The sequence below is a fragment of the Anomaloglossus baeobatrachus genome, chromosome 5, assembly GCF_048569485.1.
Source record: "Anomaloglossus baeobatrachus isolate aAnoBae1 chromosome 5, aAnoBae1.hap1, whole genome shotgun sequence".
Taxonomy (NCBI): Eukaryota; Metazoa; Chordata; class Amphibia; order Anura; family Aromobatidae; genus Anomaloglossus; species Anomaloglossus baeobatrachus.
The window spans coordinates 587,470,292-587,495,396 of NC_134357.1; the positions used below are offsets into that span (position 1 = coordinate 587,470,292).

At 48.0% G+C, this 25,105-nt stretch overlaps 1 protein-coding gene across 1 annotated transcript in view; it reads left to right on the forward strand.

Annotated features, from left to right (window-relative positions):
- Nucleotides 1-9,641: 9,641 nt before the first annotated feature.
- The window catches only part of LOC142313161 (uncharacterized), a 44,703-nt gene continuing 29,239 nt past the window's right edge, over nucleotides 9,642-25,105 (forward strand). The window contains exons 1-7 of the mRNA XM_075352150.1: nucleotides 9,642-9,759; nucleotides 9,840-9,937; nucleotides 10,135-10,225; nucleotides 14,378-15,488; nucleotides 21,455-21,539; nucleotides 22,704-23,130; nucleotides 23,193-23,458. Coding sequence (XP_075208265.1) covers nucleotides 9,675-9,759; nucleotides 9,840-9,937; nucleotides 10,135-10,225; nucleotides 14,378-15,488; nucleotides 21,455-21,539; nucleotides 22,704-23,130; nucleotides 23,193-23,458 — 2,163 coding nt within the window. The 5' untranslated portion in view covers nucleotides 9,642-9,674. The remainder of the gene's footprint in view (nucleotides 9,760-9,839; nucleotides 9,938-10,134; nucleotides 10,226-14,377; nucleotides 15,489-21,454; nucleotides 21,540-22,703; nucleotides 23,131-23,192; nucleotides 23,459-25,105) is intronic.

The window sequence follows — 25,105 nt, forward strand, 5'->3', positions numbered from 1 at the left end:
TGCTGCTTCGGGGTGGGGTGCGTGACACTTGCTGCTTCGGGGCTGGGTGCGTGACACTTGCTGCTTCGGGGCGGGGTGCGTGACACTTGCTGCTTCGGGGCGGGGTGCGTGACCCTTGCTGCTTCGGGGCGGGGTGCGTGACCCTTGCTGCTTCGGGGCGGGGTGCGTGACCCTTGCTGCTTCGGGGCGGGGTGCGTGACCCTTGCTGCTTCGGGCCGGGGTGCGTGACACTTGCTGCTTCGAGGCGGGGTGCGTGGCACTTGCTGCTTCGGGGCGGGGTGCGTGACACTTGCTTCTTCGGGGCGGGGTGCGTGACACTTGCTGCTTCGGGGCGGGGTGCGTGACACTTGCTGCTTCGGGGCGGGGTGCGTGACACTTGCTGCTTCGGGGCGGGGTGCGTGACACTTGCTGCTTCGGGGCGGGGTGCGTGACACTTGCTGCTTCGGGGCGGGGTGCGTGACACTTGCTGCTTCGGGGCGGGGTGCGTGACACTTGCTGCTTCGGGCGGTGCCCATCACCCGGCTGCCATTAGTAGACACCGTCAGATAGTGACACATGACACCAGAGATAACTTGGCCAACCGGATTTACTTTAATTCTCCACACCATTATGACAGACATGGCCTTCCTTCCTCTCTCTCTTTGGGGTACTGCTCTTCTTGATCTCCCCCGCCTTCTCTGTGAATACTCCGCAGTCTGTGCCTCCTAACACCTTTGTCTGCTTTTGGGGCCCGACAGCTTCTCTAGCCGGACCGCACTCTAAGCCCACCGGGGTGAGACGTAGGCTCCAGACCACCAGAGGTTTCCTCAGGGTTCCCTGACTGGTCCTAGCACCGAGGCCACTTCCTCTCACTTTGAACCCTCTTCTATGACTGCCTTCCTCAGGAGCTGTCGCACCTAACCTTAACCCCCTGCCACCTGTTACTCATCCCTTTTACTACTTTAACCCTCTCTTATCTAACATCTGTTCTAAAACTTGCTTTACCTCAAGCTAACTCAACCATAAATGGCAAAATTTTCTAACCTAATACCTAGTCCTAACTGCTACATCTGGAACATATTCTTCTGTAAAAACATATATCAACACATACATATATAATATTCAACAGTAAATACATAAGACATAGCATAGTTATATCATGGGAACACCGTCCCCCCCATCACACATGTGTAGGGGCCCACCGGGCAATTCTCCGGTTTTCCTGTGGGCCAGTCCGAGATTGCGTGCATTTCCAATACAACATCTGAAAAAGAAAATCAACTTTTTCTATTAGTATGGTGTTTCATGTTTCATCCATTTCTAAGACCTTGGGTTTGCTCATCTCTAGCTATAACCATCTATAGTGCCCAAGATAGTAATAAATCTCCTTTCCGTAGACAATAACAGGACTCGACGTTTCTCCTTTGTGCCAGTGTACCGCCCCGGGGCTCGGCCGCCTGCCAGGCCGCTCGGATCCGTGTTCGTCGGTTGGTGGCTCGAGCTCCTCATGGACCCGGGGGTCACGTCGCTCTGTAAGGGGGGGTGTTGGCGCTACACGTAAGGACTTCGGTGGGGAGGTCCACGGCTGGAGCCGCGGTTGTTTGTAGGGGATTTGAGTTTGTGATGCCACCCACTTGTTGTGGTAAATGGATGGACACCACCGCTGCCGTTGACTAGGCTTCCGGGGACTGTGTTGCGCAGCTTGGTGTTGACCCCTCCGTGGGTAGGGGAATGATGGTCCCGGGGGCCCGAGGGAGGTGCTGAGGCGGGGGGATGGATGGTGCTGGCGTGTCAGTGCGGTGCGGCACGGTGCGCGGCCTGAAGGCACTGTTGTACTCACTATTACAAACACGCTGGAGTCTCTGGTAAACCAAACAAGATGGTGAACGGTGCCCGCAGCCGGCTGCGCTTTTCCCCTTTTCAGGTTGGTGGTTTCCGCCTTTCTCCTGCACCTCACTTGTGTAGAAATGATGACTCCTATGCCTGAGCAATGGTAGTCCGCTCCCCAGCCTGGTGTGTGACGGGAGAGCCCTTTTTCCCCGCAGACGCTGGCCCGTCGGGTCTCTATGCCTGGGCGGTGGCTTTCTACCCTTATGGTTGGGCTGTTGTCTTCAGTCGGGTCTTAAGTGGGAAAGGGCCTAAAGTCCATTCCTCAATCAGTTGATTTGACTCAGCCCAGTTGTTTCAGGGCCTCGTTCTGGGTCTGAGTACCCCTCCTCTGTACCGGCGGGCCACCGCTCGTCCCCGGTCCCTACGGTTCCACCGGCTGTAATCCCAGCTCCTGCAGGCGGCCACCACCGTCTGCCTCCTTGCCTGAGGTGACTGGGCTCCAACCCTGACACCTGTTGTAGACTATGGCAGATCTGGACGCAGGTCTGCCCTTGAACTTCACTCCACTCCACTGTCAAAGCCAACTCCACTCTACTTTTTCCCGCCTCCGGGCCTGTGAATTCCTCGTTGGGCGGAGCCAACTGCCTGGCTCCGCCCCCCTGGTGTGAACATCAAACCCAGAGGGAGGTGACAAGGGTTTTGTAGTTTGGCTGCTGTCACCTTATTAAGGGGGGGAGGTGTTTGTGTAAGGGACTAGCAGGCTAGTCCAGGGCGTCACACCTGCACATTGTAAATGTTCCCCCTTTGTGCCCGCACATAATAATAATGCTTCTTTGTGCTGCACCCTGTAATATCTCCTTATAAGTTTTCCCTTTTTTCCTCCGTTCCATCAAATACACACTTTGGCCTCTAGTTTTCGTTGGGATTCTCAGGAGTCAGAACCCCACCGATCTGCTTGTAAATATAAAAGCACTGACATATGAGACAACGAGTTTACCTTCTTCATAGTTTCATAGTTTCATAGTTTTTAAGGTTGAAGGGAGACTCTAAGTCTATCTAGTTCAACCCGTAGCCTAACATGTTGATCCAGAGGAAGGCAAAAAAACCCCAATGTGTCAAATAAGCTCCAATGGGGAAAAAAATTCCTTCCTGACTCCACATACGGCAATCAGACTAGTTCCCTGGATCAACACCCTGTCATAAAATCTAATATACATAACTGGTAATATTAAATTTTTCAAGAAAGGCATCCAGACTCTGCTTAAATGTTAGTAGTGAATCACTCATTACAACATCATACGGCAGAGAGCTCCATAGTCTCACTGCTCGTACAGTAAAGAATCCTCATCTGTGATTATGATTAAACATTCTTTCCTCAAGACGTAGCGGATGCCCCCGTGTTCCAGTCGCAGGCCTAGGTGTAAAGAGATCTTTGGAAAGGTCTCTGTACTGTCCCCTCATATATTTATACATTGTGATTAGATCCTCCTAAGCCTTTGTTTTTCCTAACTAACTAACCCCAAGTTTAATAACCTGTCTTGGTATTGCAGCCCCCCCCATTCCTCTAATAATCTAGGTCGCTCTTCTATCTACCTGTAAGATTATGCTATTTATAACCTTCTATACTTTTGCTAACAAGAAATGCATCCATTCCTCTCTTAAATTCATTCAGTGAGTTGGCCATCACTACTTCCTCAGGAAGAGAGTTCCAGAGCCTCACTGCTCTTACCGTGAAGAACCCTCTTCTATGCTGATGTAGGAATTTTCTTTCCTCCAATCGAAAAGAATGCCCCCTTGTTCTTGTCATAGTCCTTGGTACAAACAGATCATGGGAGAGATCTCTATATGGCCCTCTGATATATTTGTACATATTTATTAGGTCTCCCCTAAGTCTTCTCTTTTCTAGAGTAAATAGACCTAATTTTGATAACCTTTCCGTGTATTGTAATGCACCCATTCCATTTATTATTTTAGTAGCCCGCCTCTGAACCCTTTCAAGTTCAGTAATGTCTTTCTTCAGCACCGGCGCCCAAAATTGCACACAATACTCCAAGTGTGGTCTGACTAGTGATTTGTACAGAGGGAGAATGATGTTTTCATCTCGTGCCCCCAGACCTCTTCTAATGCATCCCATCACCCTATTTGCTTTGGTGGCTGCTGCCTGACACTGGGCACTCCAATTTAGATTCTTATTCACTAAGATACCTAAGTCTTTTTCCATGTCTGATTTCCCCAGCAGTTTCCCATTTAGTAAGTAATCGTAGCATCTGTTTCTCCTTCCCATGTGCATAACCTTACACTTATCTGTGTTAAACCTCATTTGCCATTTTTCAGCCCAATTCTCCAATTTACTCAAATCCATCTGTAGTTGCAAACTGTCCTCCTTTGTGTTAACTACCTTACATAGTTTTGTATCATCTGCAAATACTGATATTTTACTCTGTAAACCATCCACCAGATCATTAATAAATATATTAAATAGGGGGCCCAATACAGACCCCTGTGGCACCCCACTAGTAACCCTGGCCCAATCTGAGTATGCACCATTAATAACCACTCTTTGTTTTCTACCACTAAGCCAGCTACCTACCCATCTACACACATTTTCCCCGAGCCCAAGCTTTCTCATTTTACTTAGCAGTCTTTTATGTGGGACAGTGTCAAATGCTTTACCGAAGTCGAGATAAATGACATCCAATGATTCTCCTCGGTCCATGTGAGAGCTTACATCCTCGTAGAAGCTGATCAGGTTAGTTTGACAGGAGCGATCCTTCATAAATCCATGTTGATATGGAGTTAAACAGTTATTAACATTGAGACATTCCATAATAGTATCCCTTAAAAACCCTTCAAACATTTTACCCACAACAGATGTTAAGCTTACCGGCCTATAGTTTCCAGGTTCCCTTTTGCACCCTTTTTTGAATATTGGTACCACATTTGCTAGCCGCCAATCCAGTGGAACAGACCCAGTTTCTATAGAGTCTTTAAATAAAAGGAATAGAGGCCTGTCTATCACATTACTTAACTCCCTTAATACCCGAGGGTGAATGCCATCAGGGCCTGGTGATTTGTCAATTTTAATGTTACTAAGTCGGTTCTGCACTTCTTCCTGGGTTAGGCAGGTCATACTTAATGGGGCATTTACATGATCACTCTGCATTTCCCCTGGCATATGCTTTTCCTGTGTGAACACAGTTGAGAAAAAAGTATTTAAAACATTTGCTTTTCCCACATCGCTTTCTATGATTTTACCCTCATTATTCTTTAAAGGGCCAACACCATCAATTTTAATCTTTTTTCTGTTTATATAATTAAAGAATAGTTTGGGATTTGCTTTGCTTTCCTTAGCAATGAGTCTCTCAGTTTCTACTTTTGCTAAATATATTTGTTTTTTACACATTTTATTTTTTTCTCTATATATTTTTAATGCTTCCTCGCTGCCTTCTTGTTTTAGCTTTTTAAATGCCTTTTTCTTATTATTCATTGCCCCTTTTACATCCTTATTTAGCCACATTGGTTTTCTCCTGTTCCTAGCCCTTTTATTTCTGTATGGTATGGCTAGCTCGCAGTGGGTGTTTAATACCGATTTAAAAATTTCCCACTTATTTTCTGTGCTCCCATTTTTGAGGACATTGTCCCAATCAATTTGGCGAAGGTCTTCTCTAAGCTGATCAAACTTTGCTTTGCTGAAATTCAGCGTTTTTGTAACCCCCCTCCAAGGCACCTTACTGAAGGACAAGTGGAATTGTATTATATTGTGGTCACTATTCCCTAGGTGCCCATCCACTCGTACGTCTGTTATTCTATCTGGCCTGTTGCTTAAAATTAAGTCCAGAAGGGCTGCCCCTCTAGTTGAGCCTGGCACAAGTTGGGACAGATAATTATCCTTAGTTACTGACAGAAACCGGTTTCCTTTCTGAGATACGCAGGTTTCAGTTTCCCAGTCTATATCGGGGTAATTTAAGTCCCCCATAATAATCACCTCATTGTGATTTGCTGCTTTGTCTATTTGTTTCAATAATATATTTTCAGTAGTTTCTGTTATATTTGGTGGCTTATAACAAACCCCTATGAGGATCGTATTAGTTTTCCCTCCTTGTATCTCCACCCATAGAGACTCCACCTCTTCATTTCCCTCTTGAATATCTTCTCTTAGTCTGGGCTTTAAACTAGACTTTATATATAGACAGACTCCACCCCCTTTCCTTTTTTTACGATCCCTCCTAAACAATTCATATCCTTGCAGGTTAGCCGCCCAGTCATAACTATCATCTAACCATGTGATGGTGGGATATGGTGTACTGTGTATCATGCTGTGTAGGTTTGTATTTTACGCTTGGTTCACTGTCCACTATTTGCATTTCTTGTGTGTACATTGTATTGTCTGTAGGTAATCACCCCCTGTAGTGTTTCTGTCCGTAGGTCTGGGGGAGGGGGCCTGGGATCCACCTAAACTCTCTGCTTACCTGGGGGATTTCTCAGTCTGTTTGAGAACTTGAAGAGAGAAGGATTGATCCTCTGGGAGAAGCTGCGACTTCTCAGAGAGACCTGGACATTTATCGCTGGACTAATTTTACCCTCTGTTTTGTGGATTATGTTATGGAGGTCCGGGCTCGGGTTGTCGGTTGCTCGAGCGCCTCCGGACCGAGGGCCACGTTGCTCTGTTAAGGGGAGGCAGTGGGGTGGTGGTGTGGGACGAGGTTCGCAGCTGGGGGCCTCGTTGTCGTTGTACGGGTCGTGACGCCACCCACGGGTCGTGGTAACAGGATGCACCACCGCTGCAGCTGGAGTGAAGGGGGCTCCCAGGATCGGTGTTGAAGGCGCAGCCTGGATGTTAGCCCCTCCGTGGGTAGGGGCGGTGTGTCCCGGGGCCCGACGGGATGGGCGATGATGTTGACGGGGTGCAAGGTTCCGTACTGCGGTGTGGTGTTGTGCCCGGATGGCACTGGTGTACTCACTATTAATTCACACTCAAAGTCACTGGTAAACCAAAGTTCGGGTATGATCGGGTCCCGCAGCCGGCTGCTTTTATCCCTTGTGAGGCTGATGGTGGCCCCTTTCCCTTGCACCTCTTGTTGTGGTTTTCGGCTCCCCTGCCTGGGCAGTGGTAGCCCGCTCCCCGGCATTTAGCTGCCGGAAAAGCCCTCGGTTGCCCGCAGGCACTGGCCCGTCGGATGTTTGGCCCTTGGCGGTGGCTCTCACCCGGTATCGGTGGGCTGTTGCCTTCTTTCGGGACTTTGGGTGAGGATGAACCCGTGAGGTCCAGACTGCAATCAGTTAATTTGCCTACACTCAGTGGTTTCTAAGCTAGGACGGGTCTGAGTACCCGGTTTCTGGTGCTCCGGTAAACGGTTGACTCCCCGGTTCAGGGCCAGCGGGCTCCAACCCTGGCCCGGTTCCTACGGTTCCGCCGGTTGCTATACCGGTACTCCTGAAGGCGGTCACCACAGTCTGCCTGCCTGACGTTACGGGGATCCCGGGCTCCAACCTGGGTCCCTGACAACTCTGCTCCTCCACACCTCCTGTCACTGTCACTGTCTGACTAGTATTCTGTATTCTCTGCCTCAGGACAGTAGTCTCCTCGGTGGGTGTGTCTTTCCACCTGACTCCGCCCACCTGGTGTGCCCTACTGGCCCTGAGGGAGGCATCAGGTCTCCCTTTCGGGTGTGTCCTCACAAGGGATGGGGGTGTATGTGTTATGTGGTGGATGTTGTTACCTGTGACCCCTGGGGTCCAGGGCGTCACGGACCATTTGATTTACTTGGAATAAATGCTCTTTGAATTGTACAGCCATCTCTCCCTCTGTTGATTGTGTGATACGGGAGAAGGACCCCCGTCACACTTCTCTTTTGATTGTCATTTTAAGGTTCTGAAAGTAGCAGTAAAGTAGTGTGATGGTGTGGAGCAACTGTCGCGGGCGGGGAGTTAGCCGTCGCTGCTGCGCTCTCGCTGGCGCTCGGGTCCGGCGCTGCTGCTGCTGCTCAGTGGCTCGAGCGGTGGGCTGGATCCGGGGACTCGAGCGGCGCTCCTAGCCCGTGAGTGAAAGGGGTGATTTGGTTTGGGGATTTGGTCCGTGACACCACCCACGGGTTGTGGTGAGGTTGGACACCACCGCTGCTGTTGACGGAGATCCCGGGAGCGATGGCAGGGAGCAGCTGGGATGTTGGTTCCCCCTCCGTGGGTAGGGGGTTGGTGGTCCCGGGGCCCGGTGAGGTGACGGGGAGGCAGGGTTGGCAAGGTGCAGGGGGGGCGCTTGGATTGCGCAGCGCGGTGCCGGACAGCACGGTAGTACTCACTCAGCCACAAATGGATGCAAATCTCTGGTAAAACAAACGGCTGGATGGACGGGTCCCGCAGACGGCTGCTGTGCTTTCTCCCGGACGGTTGGTGGTGGCTGCCTTTCCCTGCACCTGTTGTGTATCTTCGGTCCCGATGGCTTCCCACCGGTTACCCGCTCCCCAGCGTGTATATGCGCCGGTGGAGCCCTTTTGCCCGCAGGCTCTGGCCCTGGGAACTCTAGCTGTGGCGGTAGCTGTATTTCCCTTATGCTGTTTGGACGGTTGCCTACAATCGGGTCTTGGCTGTTTGGAAACCCCTGGGGTTGCGGTCACTAACGGATTTGACCTGTTTAACGGCGACTCCAAGCCTGGTCGGGGTCCGCAGGCCCTGCCGGTTTGTGCTGGCTTCACTTCGCTCCCCGGTTCGGTACCGGTGGGCCACCGCCCGTCCCCGGTCCTACGGTTCCGCGTTGATCTGCCTCTCCTGCAGACAGCCACCACCGTCTGCCAACCTTGCTCTCGGTGCCCGGGCCACATACCCGGACACAGTCAGTTTGCTCCTCCACTACCACTTCACGCCTCTCTCTTCCACTTCCCTTACTTCACTGACTTCCTTTCCCGCCTCCAGGACTGTGAACTCCTCAGTGGGTGGGGCCAACCACCTGGCTCCACCCCACCTGGTGTGGACATCAGCCCCTGGAGGGAGGCAACAAGGATTTGTGTCTGAAAGGTGTGCCTATCTCGGGGTGGGGGGTGTTGTAGTACCTGTGACGACCTGGCTAGTCCAGGGCGCCACACAACTGTTCCCGAGCCCATTAACTCCTCCTTCGGGAGGTTCAGATCAAGTTTGGGTCCAGAACAGTCTGGCTGAACCGACAGAATCAGAAATTCCACTGGTCCGCTAATCTCTACTCATGACACATAGTTATCCTCTCTGTGATCTCTAAATATATGAAGTGCTCACATTATTGCTTCATACTGATATCACAACTCTAGTAATTGTATTGTATATGTGCTTACATCGGCTTATCTTCCCATTCAGATCCCTACAATAATATAATTGTACTGATTCACCTTTCAAGGATGGACAAGGACAAGATGGCGGAGAGGATATTACAACTCACCCTAGAGATCCTCTTCCGGCTTACTGGAGAGGTGAGAGATTCTGATGACGTCACATTACACCATTCTTATCTATGGGAATAACAGATGGACAGAACTGGAGAGGTGAGGACTCTGGAAATGTCTGGAGTGAGATTTATTACTGTGTCTCTCCATAACCAGGATTACACAGTAGTGAAGAAGACCTCTAGTGAGCGCTGTCAGGCCCCTGTGTATGAGGGATGGGGAAGACCCCTGAGCCCAATCACGGGGCCTCCACCTCACCCCCCGATACATGAGGACATCAATGACCAGAAGATCCTAGAACTCACCTACAAGATGATTGAGCTTCTGACTGGAGAGGTGACACTGCTGGGAATGCTGGGACATTATACAGTAACGCTATGAAGGGATCGGGGGTGACGGTATCATTGTATATGTCAGGTTCCTATAAGGTGTCAGGACGTCACCGTCTATTTCTCCATGGAGGAGTGGGAGTATTTAGAAGGACACAAAGATCTGTACAAGGACGTCATGATGGAGGATCCCCAGCCCCTCACATCACCAGGTAATAGACAGGACTAAATACACACGGCCTATAATCTGTATGTAAGGAATGAATTCAGTCCCTGTATGTGTCTCCTCCAGGTCTATCCAGTAAGAGGACAACACCAGAGAGATGTCCCCGTCCTCTTCTCCCACAGGACTGTAACCAAGAAGACCCCGATGTTCCTCAGGATCATCAGGTAGATGGAGAGAAGGGGCCATGAAATCCCCCTATGATGTGTAGACGGCTGTGAAGGTCTTGTGCTCAGTCTTGTTTTATCCTCCAGTATTATATGTGTTATACTTGTGTAATGAGAGCGGTGGAGATGGCAGGATTAGAGCTGATCATAGATGGGACTTCTCCATCTGGCTGTGACTTTTACAATATTTGTTTCAGGAGGAAGATCTGCCCCATATTAATACTACAGAGACATATGTGAGGAGTGATGAGCGGGGTAAAGAGGAGATTCCTACAGATAATCGCCCAGGTGAGTAGTGACCGCTAAATGTGGAGAAGTCACAGATATATTTTGTGGAAATATATATTTTCATGTGTTGTGTCATAACTAATTCTTAACTATTAAATAAAAGCAGAATGACAATTCTTTCTCTTTTGACGCAAAAGGATATGACAAAGTTACTTTAATTGTAGGGTGGGGGCTCTTCAGCATCTTTACTTGAAGAGGGGCTTTTGTTACCATCTCTGTCTTCCTGTCACTGAACAACTGCTGTGTATGCAGTGAAAGAAAATGTTGGCAGTGCCCTCGCCCTTCAGACCCTGTGATCATATAATCGCTAAGTGTAAGAAGGGAGCAAGAGGTGCTGGGTTTTAGGACACCCGATCAACTCTGCTCTGCAGCCAGGAGACTGATTTTCCACTCTACTTGGGACTAATATATTGTGTGTGTGGTGTGTGTGTGTGTGGTATGTGTGTGTGGTATGTGTGTGTGTGTGCATGTGAGTGCGCTTAGCCCAAAAATAAACCATAGTAGGATTTTTGAGGCTTTTTTGAGTATGCTTAAAAGGAAGTGTCCAAGCAGCTAAAAAAATATTGAAGAATACAGCAGGACTCTTCATCAAAGAAAGCAGACATCCCCAAAAGAAAGCAGACAAAACAAAAAAAATAGCATTCACCCCTGACCCCAATTACAGTTGGTAAGTGCCGATGGTGGATGGGCTTTCACACAGAGATCCGCATCGCTGCTCTTAATTAATCGTTATTGTGACTGTGCTATGAATCTTATCCCTGATGTCAAATTATCGAAATCTCGCCTGTATAATGTATCAGGCTCTGAACAGCCCGCCATGAAAGAATATGTAACCAAAGGTTTATGGAATGGTTGCATTTGTCCTTCCTCCTCACCTGTAGTTGCTGGATTTTTCTTTGTTAAATAGAAAGATGGAGGTCTCCGTCCTTGCCTCGAATTCCATGAATTGAACAAACTTACAAATAAGACTACTTTCCCACTTCCGCTTGTCCCAAACCTCTATCATCAGCTTACAGGGGCTAAAAGTTTTTACAAACTTGATTTTAGAAGGGGATTATAATTTGATATGCATACAGGAAAGTGATGATTGGAAGACAGCATTTTTAATATCTGAGGGCCTAGTTGAAAATCTTGTCATGCCTTTTGGATTAACTAATGCATCATCAGTTTTTCAAAACTTTCGAAATGATATTTTTTCTGATTGTATTGGAGGGTTTATCGTAGTCTATCTGGACAATATTATTATTTGTCACCTGATTTGGAATCGCACTTGAACATATCCGTTTTTTCTTACAAAAGCTTAGATATGATTCTAAGTTGGAGAAATGTACTTTTTCTGTACAAGACATTTCATTCCTGGAGTTCATTGTATCTACTGATGGGTTTAAGATGGATCCTGGGAAGGTACAGGCCATAATTGATTGTGTTCAACCTCGGGACCTTAGAGCATTGCAACGGTTTCTAGGGTTCGCCAATTGCTACAGAAAATCTATGGAGAGTTTTTCTCAGATCGTAAAACCTCTTTCTGATTTCACACGATCGCTGTTGGGGGTCTTTAATTTAAAGGGATATATGTCTGCTTCAGTTCTCATCCAACCAGATCACTAGAAACCATTCATTGTGGAAGTGGATGCTTCAGAAATCTGGGTAGGGGCTGTATTGTCTGATGAGCCTAAAATGTTGACCAACTTGCTGCCATGTGACTTTTTCTCTAGGAAATTTTCATCTGCGAAGAGAAATTATGGTGTTGGGAATCCTGAATTGCTTGCTGTCAAATTAGCTTTTGAAGAATGGAGACATTTTTGGAGGGAGCTATTCAGCAAATCATGGATGTGACGGATCATAAAAATGTTGATGTCCCCAAGGCAGGTCCTTATTTGTCTCTGAATGTGACAGCTGACTCTTTGCCACGCAGCCTTGATTTTGTTTTTCCTCTAGAATTTCCATCCTCCATCTTCCATAGGGTATTGCGTTTTGTATGGTCTCCAGAGAGTTGAAAGTAGAGATCCATGAAGCCCAGTCGTTAGCTCCTTCCACTACTCAAGAGGCCAAATTGTTTTTTTCTGTGTACCTTAGATTGTCTGTTGCAGGAATTTCATGACTACGTTTTGAGTGGTCTCCAGGGGGTCATAGCTGCCCAGAAAACTATTGGTAGATTCTTTTGGTGGTCATACAGGCAATACAATATTAAAGGTTTTGTATAAGCTTATGAAAATTGCACATGTGATGATGTCTGTCACAGCCAGCCGGCCTCGGAATTGGCTCTGTTGCCAGTTTCAGAAAGACTGTGGACTCATTTGTCCATGGATTTCATTACTGATTTGGTTTTGTCTGGTGGGAAAATTATCTGGGTAGCACCCAACTGATTCAGTAAACAAACCGACTTTGTTCAGTTATGAAACGAATGGTCAGACTTGAGGGGACAAATCAGTCGTTGGAACAAATTTTAAGATGTTTTGTTGCGGCTCAGCAGAGGACTGGCCCCCATATTTACCTGTTGCTGAGTTTGTTGCGTTCGCCTTTAACTGTCGAGTCAATCAGGTCACTAGTACCTCAGTTTTCTTTTGTAATTTGGGTTGTCATCCTCAATTTCATGAATTTTCTAGAATGAGTTCTGTGTGTCCCGGAGTACAGGTGCCAAACAAAAACTGAATTCAAAAGAATATTTAGGTGGCTCATGTTCTTTAAAAATGGAAGGCCGATAAGAAGCGTTTGACAAGTCCCGTCTTTAACGCAGGAGATAAGTTTTGGTTAACTGAAAAAAATATCAAGCTGAAGGGTCCTAAATTTATTGACCCGTAGGAGGTAGTCAACTCAGTTGCCTTTAGATTGAAACTTCCTCGGTCTTTTTGGATGCTTAACTTTTCCCACAGGTCCAGTGTTGTTGCCCTCATCTCCGCTTACTCCTGTTTCCATTGATCGAAGTTTAGAAGATTGTGGAGTCTTGGAAAAGTCCATAATTCCCTCCAATATTTGGTTTATTTGAAGGGATATGGTCCCAAGGAGAGATCCTGGGTTCCAATTCATTTTATAAGGGTTGATAATTCGCATATGGCCTTCCATCAGAGGTTTCCTGGGAAACTTGGGTCCAGTGGCCCCTTCTTTGAAAAAAGGGTGCTATCACAATTTCTTCGCACAGTGATCAGGGCATGCTGAGCTGTCAGTTGGGTGAGTGACAGCTAAGTCATCCAGCTTGGAGCTGGGGCATGCTGAGCTGTTGGTGTTTTAAGTGACAGCTCGGTCATCCAATCTCATACTGGAAGGTGCTGGGTTTCCGCAGGTGATCCCTGTTCCAGATAATTTCCCTACTTAGCTGAGCAGTTTATCCTAGAGCACTGCCAGTCTTAGCATTCTGTTCAGTGGTGCTTTAGCCTCGGTTATCTGTGCTTAGTGGATTGATCTTTTTCAATCAGATCTCTGGCCTAATTTGACCATTTTTTTTTTTTGCCTTGTCTCATTGCTCTGATGTGCTACTCCCTAAAGCTGCAGGCGAGCTACTGCAAGTATGTGATTTGCTTACATGCGGTCACAACTAGATGGATGCGGCCTCGTTCAATGCAAGAGTCTGGATACAGTCTAGTTGCAATGTGGCCAGAAGTATGCAAATCGCTTACTTGTCGTCACATGACTACCCGCTACCAGCACCATAATACCCTCACAGCACGCAATAGCCTAAACAGTAGTTTACACGCTGCGACATCGCTAGCGATCTCGTTAGCGATGGGACACGCCAGATCGCAGATGCGATCTTCCGAGATCGCACATAGGTCGGTTTTATAGCGCCGATGTGCGATCTCGGCAGATCGCATCTGCGATCTGGCGTGTCACATCGCTAACGAGATCGCTAGCGATGTCGCAGCGTGTAAAGCACTCTTAAGTCTGCACAACCTCTTTAACTAGAAAAGCCTAATGGCCAGCACACTGGCACATGAACCTTAGAAAAATGTTAATGTTATAAAAAAAAACCAACAGTGAGAGGTCTACTATTATTGTCTGATGCTTCTTTTAAAGTCTACTGTAAGATTGTGATCTATTTCACATCACTGTCTTAGTTAAATTTTGCTTCATGACTTGTAATTTCCGTGGATATTTCTATGTAAATGATATATTGGTACTATTAATAACTAATAAAATAATTTTTATTCTTGGTAGATGACGATTCCTGTGGCTCCGAGGAACGTTGGATATCTATAGATTGTAAAGAAGAAAATTGTAGTATCAAACATGAAACAAGTGAAGAGCATGTGACAATCCCAAATCTAGCCCTTCACAGCAAAGATCTATCATCTGATCCTTTCAAAAAGATCCCAACTTTTGATTCATCACAGAAAGTTAAAAAACATATACGTCATAGAAAAGGTGTCCTACATCAAAGAGATCACACAGGGGAGAAGCCGTTTTCATGTTCAGAGTGTGGGAAATGTTTTCAGTGGAAATCAAGACTTACTACTCATAAGAAAAGTCACACAGGAGAGAAGCCATTTTCTTGTGAAGAATGTGGGAAAGGTTTTCACTGGAAATCTAAACTTATTACTCATAAGAAAAGTCACACAGGAGAAAAGCCATTTTCTTGTGAAGAATGTGGGAAATGTTTCACAGTAAATTCACATCTTTTTAGACACGAGAGAATTCACACAGGTGAGAAGCCGTTTTCTTGTATAGAATGTGGAAAATGTTTTAACCAGAGATCAAGTCTTGTTAAGCATAAGAAAAGTCATGCAGGAGTGAAGCCATTTTCTTGTGAAGAATGTGGGACACGTTTTGCTTCTAAATCATCTCTTGTTAAACATCAGAATATTCACACAGGAGCATTGCCATTTTCATGTTCAGAATGTGATAAACATTTTAGTGCGAAATCAAATCTTGTTCGACATCTGAGGGTTCACACAGGGGTGAAGCCATATTCATGTTCAGAATGTGACAAATGTTTTAACCAGAAATCAAATCTTATTAAACATAGGGAAAGTCACACAGGGGTAAAGTCATTCCCTTGTGAAATTTGTGGGAAATGTTTTAGCGGCAAATCAGCTCTTTTTGTACATCAAAGAATCCACACCGGGAAGAAGCCGTTTTCATGTACAGAATGTGGAAAAAGTTTTAACCAGAAAAGCAACCTTGTTACACATCAGAGAATTCACACTGGAGCAACGCCGTATTCCTGTTCAGAATGTGGGAAAACTTTGCATAATAAATCAAGTCTTAATAGACATCAGCGGATTCACACACGGATGAAGTCATTTTCATGTTCAGACATTGGGACACAGCTTATATTCACATAGAATTGAAGTAATTTTCATGCTGAAAATGTGCAAAAAAAATGTAATCGGAAATCAAATCTTATTAAACATCAAAGAGCTCACACAGGGGAACAAACATTTTCATGTTCAGAAAGTGGTAAATGATATTGTGGATACACTGAGCAGATAAGAAAACCCAGTGGAGATGAAGGATTTTTGTAAGCGAATAACAATGTTTCCATGTCCCAAAACCGTGATTTGTTTTTCAATTTTTTTCTTGAATTTTTTCCATTTTTTTCTTTTCTGTGCATATACTGTATATATAATTGTTTGCCATTGAATTGTATTGTTTCTTTGTGCATACAACGTTAGTAGGGGTAATGCCCGTAATAGAAGTCAGATTTCTTTTTAAAGTGATTCCAGATTTATGTATTTCAGTGCTATAAATTGATAGGGTTAATCCAGGATGTCGTCATTCAGTGGATGAAGCCGATTAGGCTAAACACCATTTGGTCACATTTGCGAAACAAACACACACTGCTTGGATTAAGTACTGGACAATGTTTTTTATTATCTTTATTCTTTGGAATTTTGGGAGTTTAATAAAAGCTTGGGGCATTTTGCCTCTTTATTATTGGTCATCAACTTTTGGTATCTACTTTTGCTCCCCCCCCCTCTATTTTGTTTTTAAATCAGGTTCAATTTTTATTGATTTTGCTTTTTAAACACTACAATTATAAGACATAAAATGAAACACATATCTGTATAAAAAGGAGAAGATCAGTTTGTCAACAGACATAAGAATCGTATTCGTGGTTTGCAAAATTAGTTTGATATTAGTCACACAAGGTCATATCAATATTTCAAACAGTACATCCTATTACTCTTACCAATACCAATACCAATTCCTTACTATTACCAGAGACTAAGGCGGGCTTTGCACGTTGCGACATCGCAAGCCGATGCTGCGATGTTGCACACAATAGTCCCCGCCCCCGTCGCAGGTACGATATCGTGTGATAGCTGGCGTAGCGAAAATTATCGCTACGCCAGCTTCACATGCACTCACCTGCCCTGCGACCGTCGCTCTGGCCGGCGCCCCGCCTCCTTCCTAAGGGGGCGGGTCATGCGGCGTCATAGCGACGGCAGGCGGCCAATAGCGGCGGAGGGGCGGAGATGAGCAGGATGTAAACATCCCGCCCACCTCCGTCCTTCCGCATAGCCGCCGGCGGCAGGTAAGGAGATGTTCCTCGCTCCTGCGGCTTCACACATAGAGATGTGTGCTGCAGCAGGAACGAGGAACAACATCGTACCTGTCGCGGCACCGGCATTATGGAAATGTCGGTGAATGCAACGATGATACGATAACGACGTTTTGCGCTCGTTCATCATATCATCTAGCATTTACACAGTACAATGTCGAAAGTGATGCCGGATGTGCGTCACTTTCGATTTGACCCCACTGACATCGCACGTGCGATGTCGCAACGTGCAAAGCCGTGCTAAGACATTTCCCTGCTCACCAATGTCTAAAATTGTAACGTCATGACGTAGGTCGAAGGGCTATCTCACGAGAAGCAAAAATTAGTCCATTATACTGTCTTGTAAGAGCGCTGCAGACAGAAGGCCTGGAGTCTTCATTTCTTACATATTTTGTGAAATTTATGTAGGTCATTTCTTTTTAAACATTCCTTTTCCCAACAGTCCTCTGAGTTCAAGGATAGTAGGGGAAGTGGCATTCAACCAATGGTACGCTAGTATTTTCCTTGCCTGATATAGAACTGGTGTAACACCAAGAGCAATCTGAGAGTCCTGGTCACCCCCACCCTATGAGTATGGATCTATCCAAATACCTGAGACTTAATGTATCCCGAATATTTGTCAATATTTCCACACTCCCACATCTTGTGCATAAGGTGCTCATCATTCTGCCCACATCTTGGGGAAACCACATCATATCTGAACCCTATTTTATGTAAGAAACTGGGTGTCCTATAGACTCAATGAAGGGAGAATAACTGAGATAGTCTTTGACTTTCTGATACGGATAATCTAGGTGTCTGCTCAAATCTGTCCGCCCACTGATTGTACGTCAAAGGACACAGGGTGTTTTCACACTTCATTCTGACCGTTAAGGGAGATTTTTGTATATACAGTGTGTCCACCCATATCCTGTCCACCGCCATTAACTTGAGAACGGCGGCAGCTATAGGCATAAAAGTGGTGTCTAGGTATAGTAAAGTAGCCATGTGCTACGCAATGAAACCACCTATAGCGCCACCTGGTGGAAAACAACAGAGTTAGCATTTTTATCTCAAACGGATCGAGATAGAGAAAAAAAGTAAAATACAAAGTTGTGGGGCATCATCAATTCAACACGAATCAACACCTTGGATACAGAAATGCTATGATTAGAACGTTTAAAACTCACAAGACTGTGGACATGAAGCGATACTTCATTGAGACCTTCCTACAAGTCATTGTGTGCAGTGGCCTCCACGCTCACCTAACCTGACCCCATTGGACTTCTTTCTGTGAGGTCACATCAAACAGCAGGTGTATGCGACCCCTCCACCAACATTGCAGAACCTACGACGACGTATCACAGATGCTTGTGCAAACGTGTCGCCTACCATATTGCACAACGTGCAGCAAGATACAGTATGCTGTCCAGAGTCCAGATGTCCATTGCAGCTGACGGTGGCCATTTTGAGCATCAAAGTTAAATGAACGCCATATGCGTGACCAGCATTCAATGTTTTGGGGGGGATCATGGGTTTCATATCATAGCATTTCTGTATGCAAGGTGTCGATTCGTATTGAATTGATGATACCCTACAATTTTTTTAATTCACTTTTTTCCTCTATCTTGTTCCATTTTCAAGATAAAAATGCTAACTGTTGTTTTCCACCAGGTGACGCTATATGTGGTTTCATTGCGTAGCACATGGTTACTTTACTATACCTAGACACCACTTCTATGCCTATAACTGCCGCCGTTCTCAAGTTAATGGCGGTGGACAGGATATGGGTGGACACACTGTATTCTGATAGCAGTGATTTATATGTAAATTATGGTGAGGAGATCTGTAAGTACATTATTTCGTTCAATGTTCTAGCGCTATCCATCTGTTTCTTGCATGTCGTAATTGCAAATATTTATAGGATGTACGTGGCAGTCTAAATTCATTTTGAATTTGCTCAAAGCTTTTAAATACATCATTTTGGTATAGATGAGATATCCGGTGTATTCCCTTTTCTTCTGATGAACGTAAGCCAGAAAATTTCCCTATCTCAGACAGCTCTGGGTTGTGCCATAATGGGTTATACTCAGTTACACCCGATACACCATGCAAGCCCTTCCCTCTATTCCATACTTTGTAGATCATGGCCAGTTTTGGGTGTTTGGATTTATTTAATGATTGGCATCTCGATTCCAATGAACACACCGATTGTTTCCACCTCACGCCATCCCTCATCAGTTGAGACCCCAGGCATTACACTTCTCCTCTTTTCTCCAACCTCTAAAGTGCTGCAACTAGGACTCTACATAATACAGCCATGGATTGGATATTGCCAGTCCCCTCTCCCCCTTTCCTCTCTGGAGAATCTCAAGCTGGATTCTTGGCTGCCGTTTTTTCCAAATAAGCTATCTAAATAATGTGCAAATTTTCTTTAAAAAGTGCATATGAATCCAAATTAGGGCATTATGGAGGAGATACAACAATTGTGGCATTAACACCATTTTGAATAGATTGGATCGTCCAACAACTAATAGTAGAAGACAACACCAGGCATTAACTTCGCACTCAGCAGTACACCTAGGTATGTAAATTTGTCAACCACTGGAATCTCCAACTTCGTAAACAAGGTTTCCGATGAAAAGGGGTCTATTGGTAATAAGGCCGATTTGGTCCAATTAATCAGAAACCTAGATTATTTCCCAAACTCTCTAATAATATTTATTGCCGGTACTATGGATGACTTGGCGTCTCCCAAATAGAGAAGCAGGTTGTCAGTGTAGAGCGAGACCTTCTCTTCCATTGAACCATATTTAAGGCCTTGAATATCCGAAGATACTCTCAGTAGCACTACTAGAGGTTCTATTGCTGCCACAAATAGAATGGAAGACAGAGGGCACTCTTGCTGTGTCCCCCGTCTCAAGGTGAAGGGATCACAGACACTCCCATTAACCCAAAGTCTCGCCATTGGGGAATTATATAAAAGTTTAATCCAATTGATGAATCTGTTTCTAAATCCCATTTGAGCCAAGACCACCCAACTGTCATGCCCCCGGTGTCCCGGCAACGCTCCTTACCCATTGATCCGGTCCCGGTGTCCCGGCGCCGCTCCGTACCCATTGATCCGGTCCCGGTGTCCCGGTACCGCTCCGTACCCACTGATCCGGTCCCCATACTCACCGGCCGCGGCTCCCACTCCTGCTCCCCTGCGTCCCCCGTGCTTCCTGCTCGGCGGTCCCCCCGGATTGTTGCGACTCGGGACTCTGCCTCCGGCTCCTCTGCATGCTGTACCCGGCCTCCTGTGCTTGCCTCTGGCTCCCGGGCTCCACGCATGCGCATTAGGGCGCGGGCACGCTCATTCACCTTTTCCTAAAGGGCCAGCATTCCTGGAACAGGATATGGCTGATTGCAGGTGCAGGGTATAAAGACTTCCTGTTACATACGGGCGGCGCTTGTTCAACAAGTTCTCACAGCTTAGTATCTTGTAATAGTGTTCAAGCCCTCTGTGTTCTGTTCCTGGATTAACCCTGTCTCTGCCTCAGAACCTGACGCCCGGTGTGTGCCACAGCTGGTCCGGCTCCCTGGAGATTCCCCGGTGTCCGTTTGCAGTGGACCTCTCCATCGTCCCTCTGGTTCACTTCGCCACCGGCTCTGGATTACATATGAAGTCTCCAGCCTGAACTCGTCACTGGTTCCGGACTCCGCCTGCTGTTATCACCCGGCTCCGGTCATCCATTCCGATTCCCTCCGGTCCGAAGTCATCACGGGACTTGCCTCAGTATTCCCTCTGGACTTTCCAAGGACGCTCCCGGTATCCCGCCTGTGTTCCGGCCACTGTGCATCTAGGCCCTCTGGGGTGGTCGCCAGACAGTCCCTGTATAGGGGTTCGCTCCTGGTGGCCTCCCTGGGGGAGTCCGGTGCACGGCCCAGTGGGTCCACTCCTGGACTGAACGTAACAGATTGAACAAGCCATGGACCCCGCCGAGATACAGGCGTCCCAGTTGGCTGGATTGCAACAGGAACTGTTGCGACAGCGTGAAACCCAAACCCGCATGCTGACTTTCATGTCGTCTGTGGACAACCGTTTGAATACTCTACAGGCCACAGCCACATTCCTGTCGGCACAACAAACCGCGACAGCGTCCGCACCGGTGTCTCCCTCTGCGTCGCAACTCCGCCTCGCTGCTCCGCCTCGCTATGCTGGGGATCCCAAGACCTGCAGAGGCTTTCTGAACCAATGCTCCTTGCATTTCAAGTCACTCCCACATCTGTTTGTCTTGGAGCAAGCAAAGGTGGCCTTCCTGATGTCTCATCTGGAGGGGGAGGCGTTGGCTTGGATGAACCCCCTGTGGGAGAGAGAAGATTCGGTTACCCACAACATTCGGGAGTTTTTGGAGACCTTTTACAGAACCTTTGACGAGCCTGGATGCACCACCTCAGCGGCTTCTTCACTCCTTCAGTTATGCCAAGGCTCCCTAACGGTTGGCCAGTACGCCATTCGTTTTCGCACGCTTGCCTCCGAACTCGGCTGGAATAACGAAGCATTGTCCGCCGCCTTCTGGGAGGGCCTTTCCGGTCATATCAAGGACGAGTTGGCCGGTTGTGATGTACCAACCACCCTGCATGGCCTAATCACTCTGGCCTCCCGGATTGACCTCCACTTTCAAGAACGAACCCAGGAAGCAATCCGTGAGAGGAGACCGGTACGCCATGTTCCTACTCCGAAGACTTCCGTTCTCCCACCATTGCAGTCGTCCGGTACTCCTACCTCCGAGCCCATGTAAGTGGATCGTCTGGGACAAGCTGCACTACGCCGGGCAGAACGGCTCGCTAAGGGTTTGTGCCTCTATTGTGGAGACAACACACACCAGATCCGTTCCTGTCCATAGAGGCTGGGAAACTCCAAGGCCTAGGGTTGGTAGGAGAGGCCACCCTAGGCGCCAAGTCCCTCTCATTCCCGGTCACACTTACCATCCAAGTGACAGCGGAGGAGGTCCGGTTCACTGCGGAGGCGTATCTGGATTCCGGCTCAGCGGGCAACTTTATACAACAGGTCACGGTGGACAGATATCACATTCCGGTCACGCTGCTCTCTGATCCCCTGGTAATCGCTTCCGTGGACGGGGGACCGCTCTCTGAGGCCGGGCTCTTCATCACTACTTTCGTGGGACTCCGTATAGGCGCATTGCACACGGAACAGATTGCCTTCTACGTGCTGCCAAACCTGCCTCACCAAATCCTGTTGGGACTACCCTGGCTGCGAGCACACAAACTCGTCGTCAGTTGGTGTTCCGGGGAGGTCACTAGATGGGGCTAGGCCTGCCACGAGACTTGTCTGTAGCCAGTTCTTCCACTCAATCTGCCTCCGACACCGGATTCCCTACCAAGACTTCCGTCTGCCTATTGGTCCTTTGCGGACGTCTTTAACAAAAAGGAAGCTGAGGTATTGCCACCGCATAGACCCTATGACTGTGCCATAGATCTGCAGCCACGGTCTACTCCGCCCCGAGGGCACGTTTATCCCTTGTCACCAGCAGAGACACAGGCCATGTCGGAATACATCGCTGAGAACCTGGCAAGGGGGTTTATTCGGAGATTCGCATCCCCTGCAGGGGCCGGATTCTTCTTCGTGAAAAAGAAGGATGGTTCCCTCCGGCCATGCATCGACAACAGGGGTCTAAACCAGATTACCGTGAAAAACAAATACCCTCTTCCTCTCAACCCAGAGCTCTTTGATTGGCTCAGAGGGGCCCGCATTTTTACCAAACTAGATCTCCGTGGAGCGTATAACTTGGACCGTATTCGCCCGGGCGATGAATAGAAGACCGCCTTTAACAACCGAGACGGGCACTACGAATACCGTGTGATACCGTTCGTTCTCTGCAACGCGCCGGCTGTCTTTCAGGAGTTTGTGAATGACATTTTCTGGGACCTGTTGTACGTCTGTGTGGTCGTCTATGTGGACGACATCCTGGTTTTTCCTCGGTCATATCGACTCAGCGGAGGCATATGCGTCTCGTCCTGCAGAAGCTTCGAGAGAACAGTCTGTACGCCAAGTATGAGAAGTGCGTGTTTGAACAGACGTCCCTTCCTTTTCTCGGTTATGTTATTTTTGATACGGGTCTTCAGATGGATCCAGAGAAGGTGTCCTCCATCCTCAAATTGCCTCTTCCCTCCGGATTGAAAGCCATTAAGCGCTTCCTTGGATTCGAGAACTATTATCGCCAATTCATCCCCCACTTCTCGGCCCAGACGGCTCTTCTCTACGCCATGACTAGGAAAGGGGCGAATCCCCAGGAGTGGTCTCCTAAAGCCGAGGACGCCTTCCGTTCCTTGAAACAGGCGTTTGCCTCCGCTCCAGTCCTCCATAGACCCGAGCTGAATCGGCAATTCACGTTGGAAGTGGACGCCTCCTCTTCAGGCGCCGGTGCCGTCCTCATGCAGAAATCGTCTTCCAGAAGAATGGTTACCTGTGGCTTCTTCTCCAAGGCCTTCTATGGTATGATATGGTGTGTCTGTCCTCCAAATACGTCCGGCTGAAGATCCCATCATACAAGTTGGGTCCCTGGTACATCAGTCCCTTCAAGGTTCTCCAACGAATCAACGAAGTCTCGTATAAACTGGAGCTTCCAGCCACGATGCGCATGCCGAACTCCTTCCATGTATCCCTGCTCAAACCAGTCATCCTCTTGCACTACTTCCATGATACCGATAGCACTCCTCCTCCTCTTGCTTCTGATGATGATGTGTACAAGGTAAGAGACATCTTGGCCATGAAGAGGGTGAGAGGTAGGTCGTACTTTCTCATAGATTGGGAGGGTTTCGGTCCTGAGGAACGATCCTGGGAACCTCGGGAGAACATTGCTGCTCCTCTTCTGCGCAGGTTCCTGGCCCGGTTGCGGGGAGGGGGCGTCAGGGGGGGTACTGTCATGCCCCCCGTGTCCCGGAACAACTCCGTACCCACTGATCCGGTCCCGGTGTCCTGGCGCCGCTCCGTACCCACTGATCCTGTCCCTGTGGTCTTCGACCGCGGCTCTCGCTCCTGCTCCCCTACGTCCCCCGTGCTTCCTGCTCGGCGGTCCCCCTGGCTTGCTGCGACTCGGGACTCTGCCTCCGGCTCCTCTGCATCCTGTCCCCGGCCTCCTGTGCTTGCCTCTGGCTCCCGGGCTTCGCGCATGCGCATTAGGGCGCGAGCACGCTCATTCACCTTTTCTTAAAGGGCCAGCATCCCTGGAACAGGATATGGCTGATTGTAGGTGCAGGGTATAAAAGACTTCCTGTTACATACGGGCGGTGCTTGTTCAACAAGTTCTCACAGCTTAGTATCTTGTGATAGTGTTCAAGCCCTCTGTGTTCTGTTCCTGGATTAATCCTGTCTCTGTCCTCAGAACCTGACGCCTGGTGTGTGCCACAGCTGGTCCGGCTCCCTGGAGATTCCCCGGTGTCTGTTTGCAGTAGACCTCTCCATCGTCCCTCTGCTTCACTCCAGCCTGAACTCATCATTGGTTCCGGACTCCGCCTGCTGTCTTCACCAGGCTCCGGTCATCCGTTCCGATTCCCTCCGGTCTGAATTCATCACGGGACTGGCCTCAGTATTCCCTCCGGACTTTCCAAGGACGCTCCCGGTATCCCGCCTGTGTTCCGGCCACTGTGCATCTAGGCCCCCTGGGGTGGTCGCCAGACAGTCCCTGTATAGGGGTTCGCTCCTGGTGGCCTCCCTGGGGGAGTTCGGTGCACGGCCCAGTGGGTCCACTCCTGGACTAAACGTAACACCAGCTCTGAGAGGGTCGCGAGCCACATCGAGCTCCTGTCCCTCACAGTAGTGACACCCAGAGCCCCCATCATCGGTATAATGACAGTCAAAGCTTCTCCACTGAGATCACACTTAGGCCTGCGACACACATCCATGCCCCCGGTACGTGTTTGGTACGTTTTTGCACGTATCGGCGGCACGGAGACACGTTGACAAATGTTACCCTATGGTAGAAGGCACACACGCATAAAAGCACACGGAACGTGTGTCCGTGTGGTTAGTACGTGTGTGCTTTTTTCCACACGGCCGACATGTCCGTTTTTAGCCGTCAGCACGCAGGCACGGACCCGCTAAAGTCAATGGGTCCGTGCCTGAACGGACAGCACACGTAGCATGTCCGTATGCTACACGTACCGTCCGTGTGTGTTATTAAACGAGCGATGTCGGGTTGTTTTTTGTTTTTTTTTTGTTAGATGTCAGTCTACTTACCTTACTTTCTGCTGTTCTCAGTCATCATCCCTTTGGCGCTTGGTCTGTATCTTCCCCTGTCGCATACTCACCGATCCCCGATCATCAGCGCGGCGAAGAACAGCTGTGCCAAAGATACGCGGCTTCAATTAATTTGAAAATGCCGGCCGCTCATTAATCA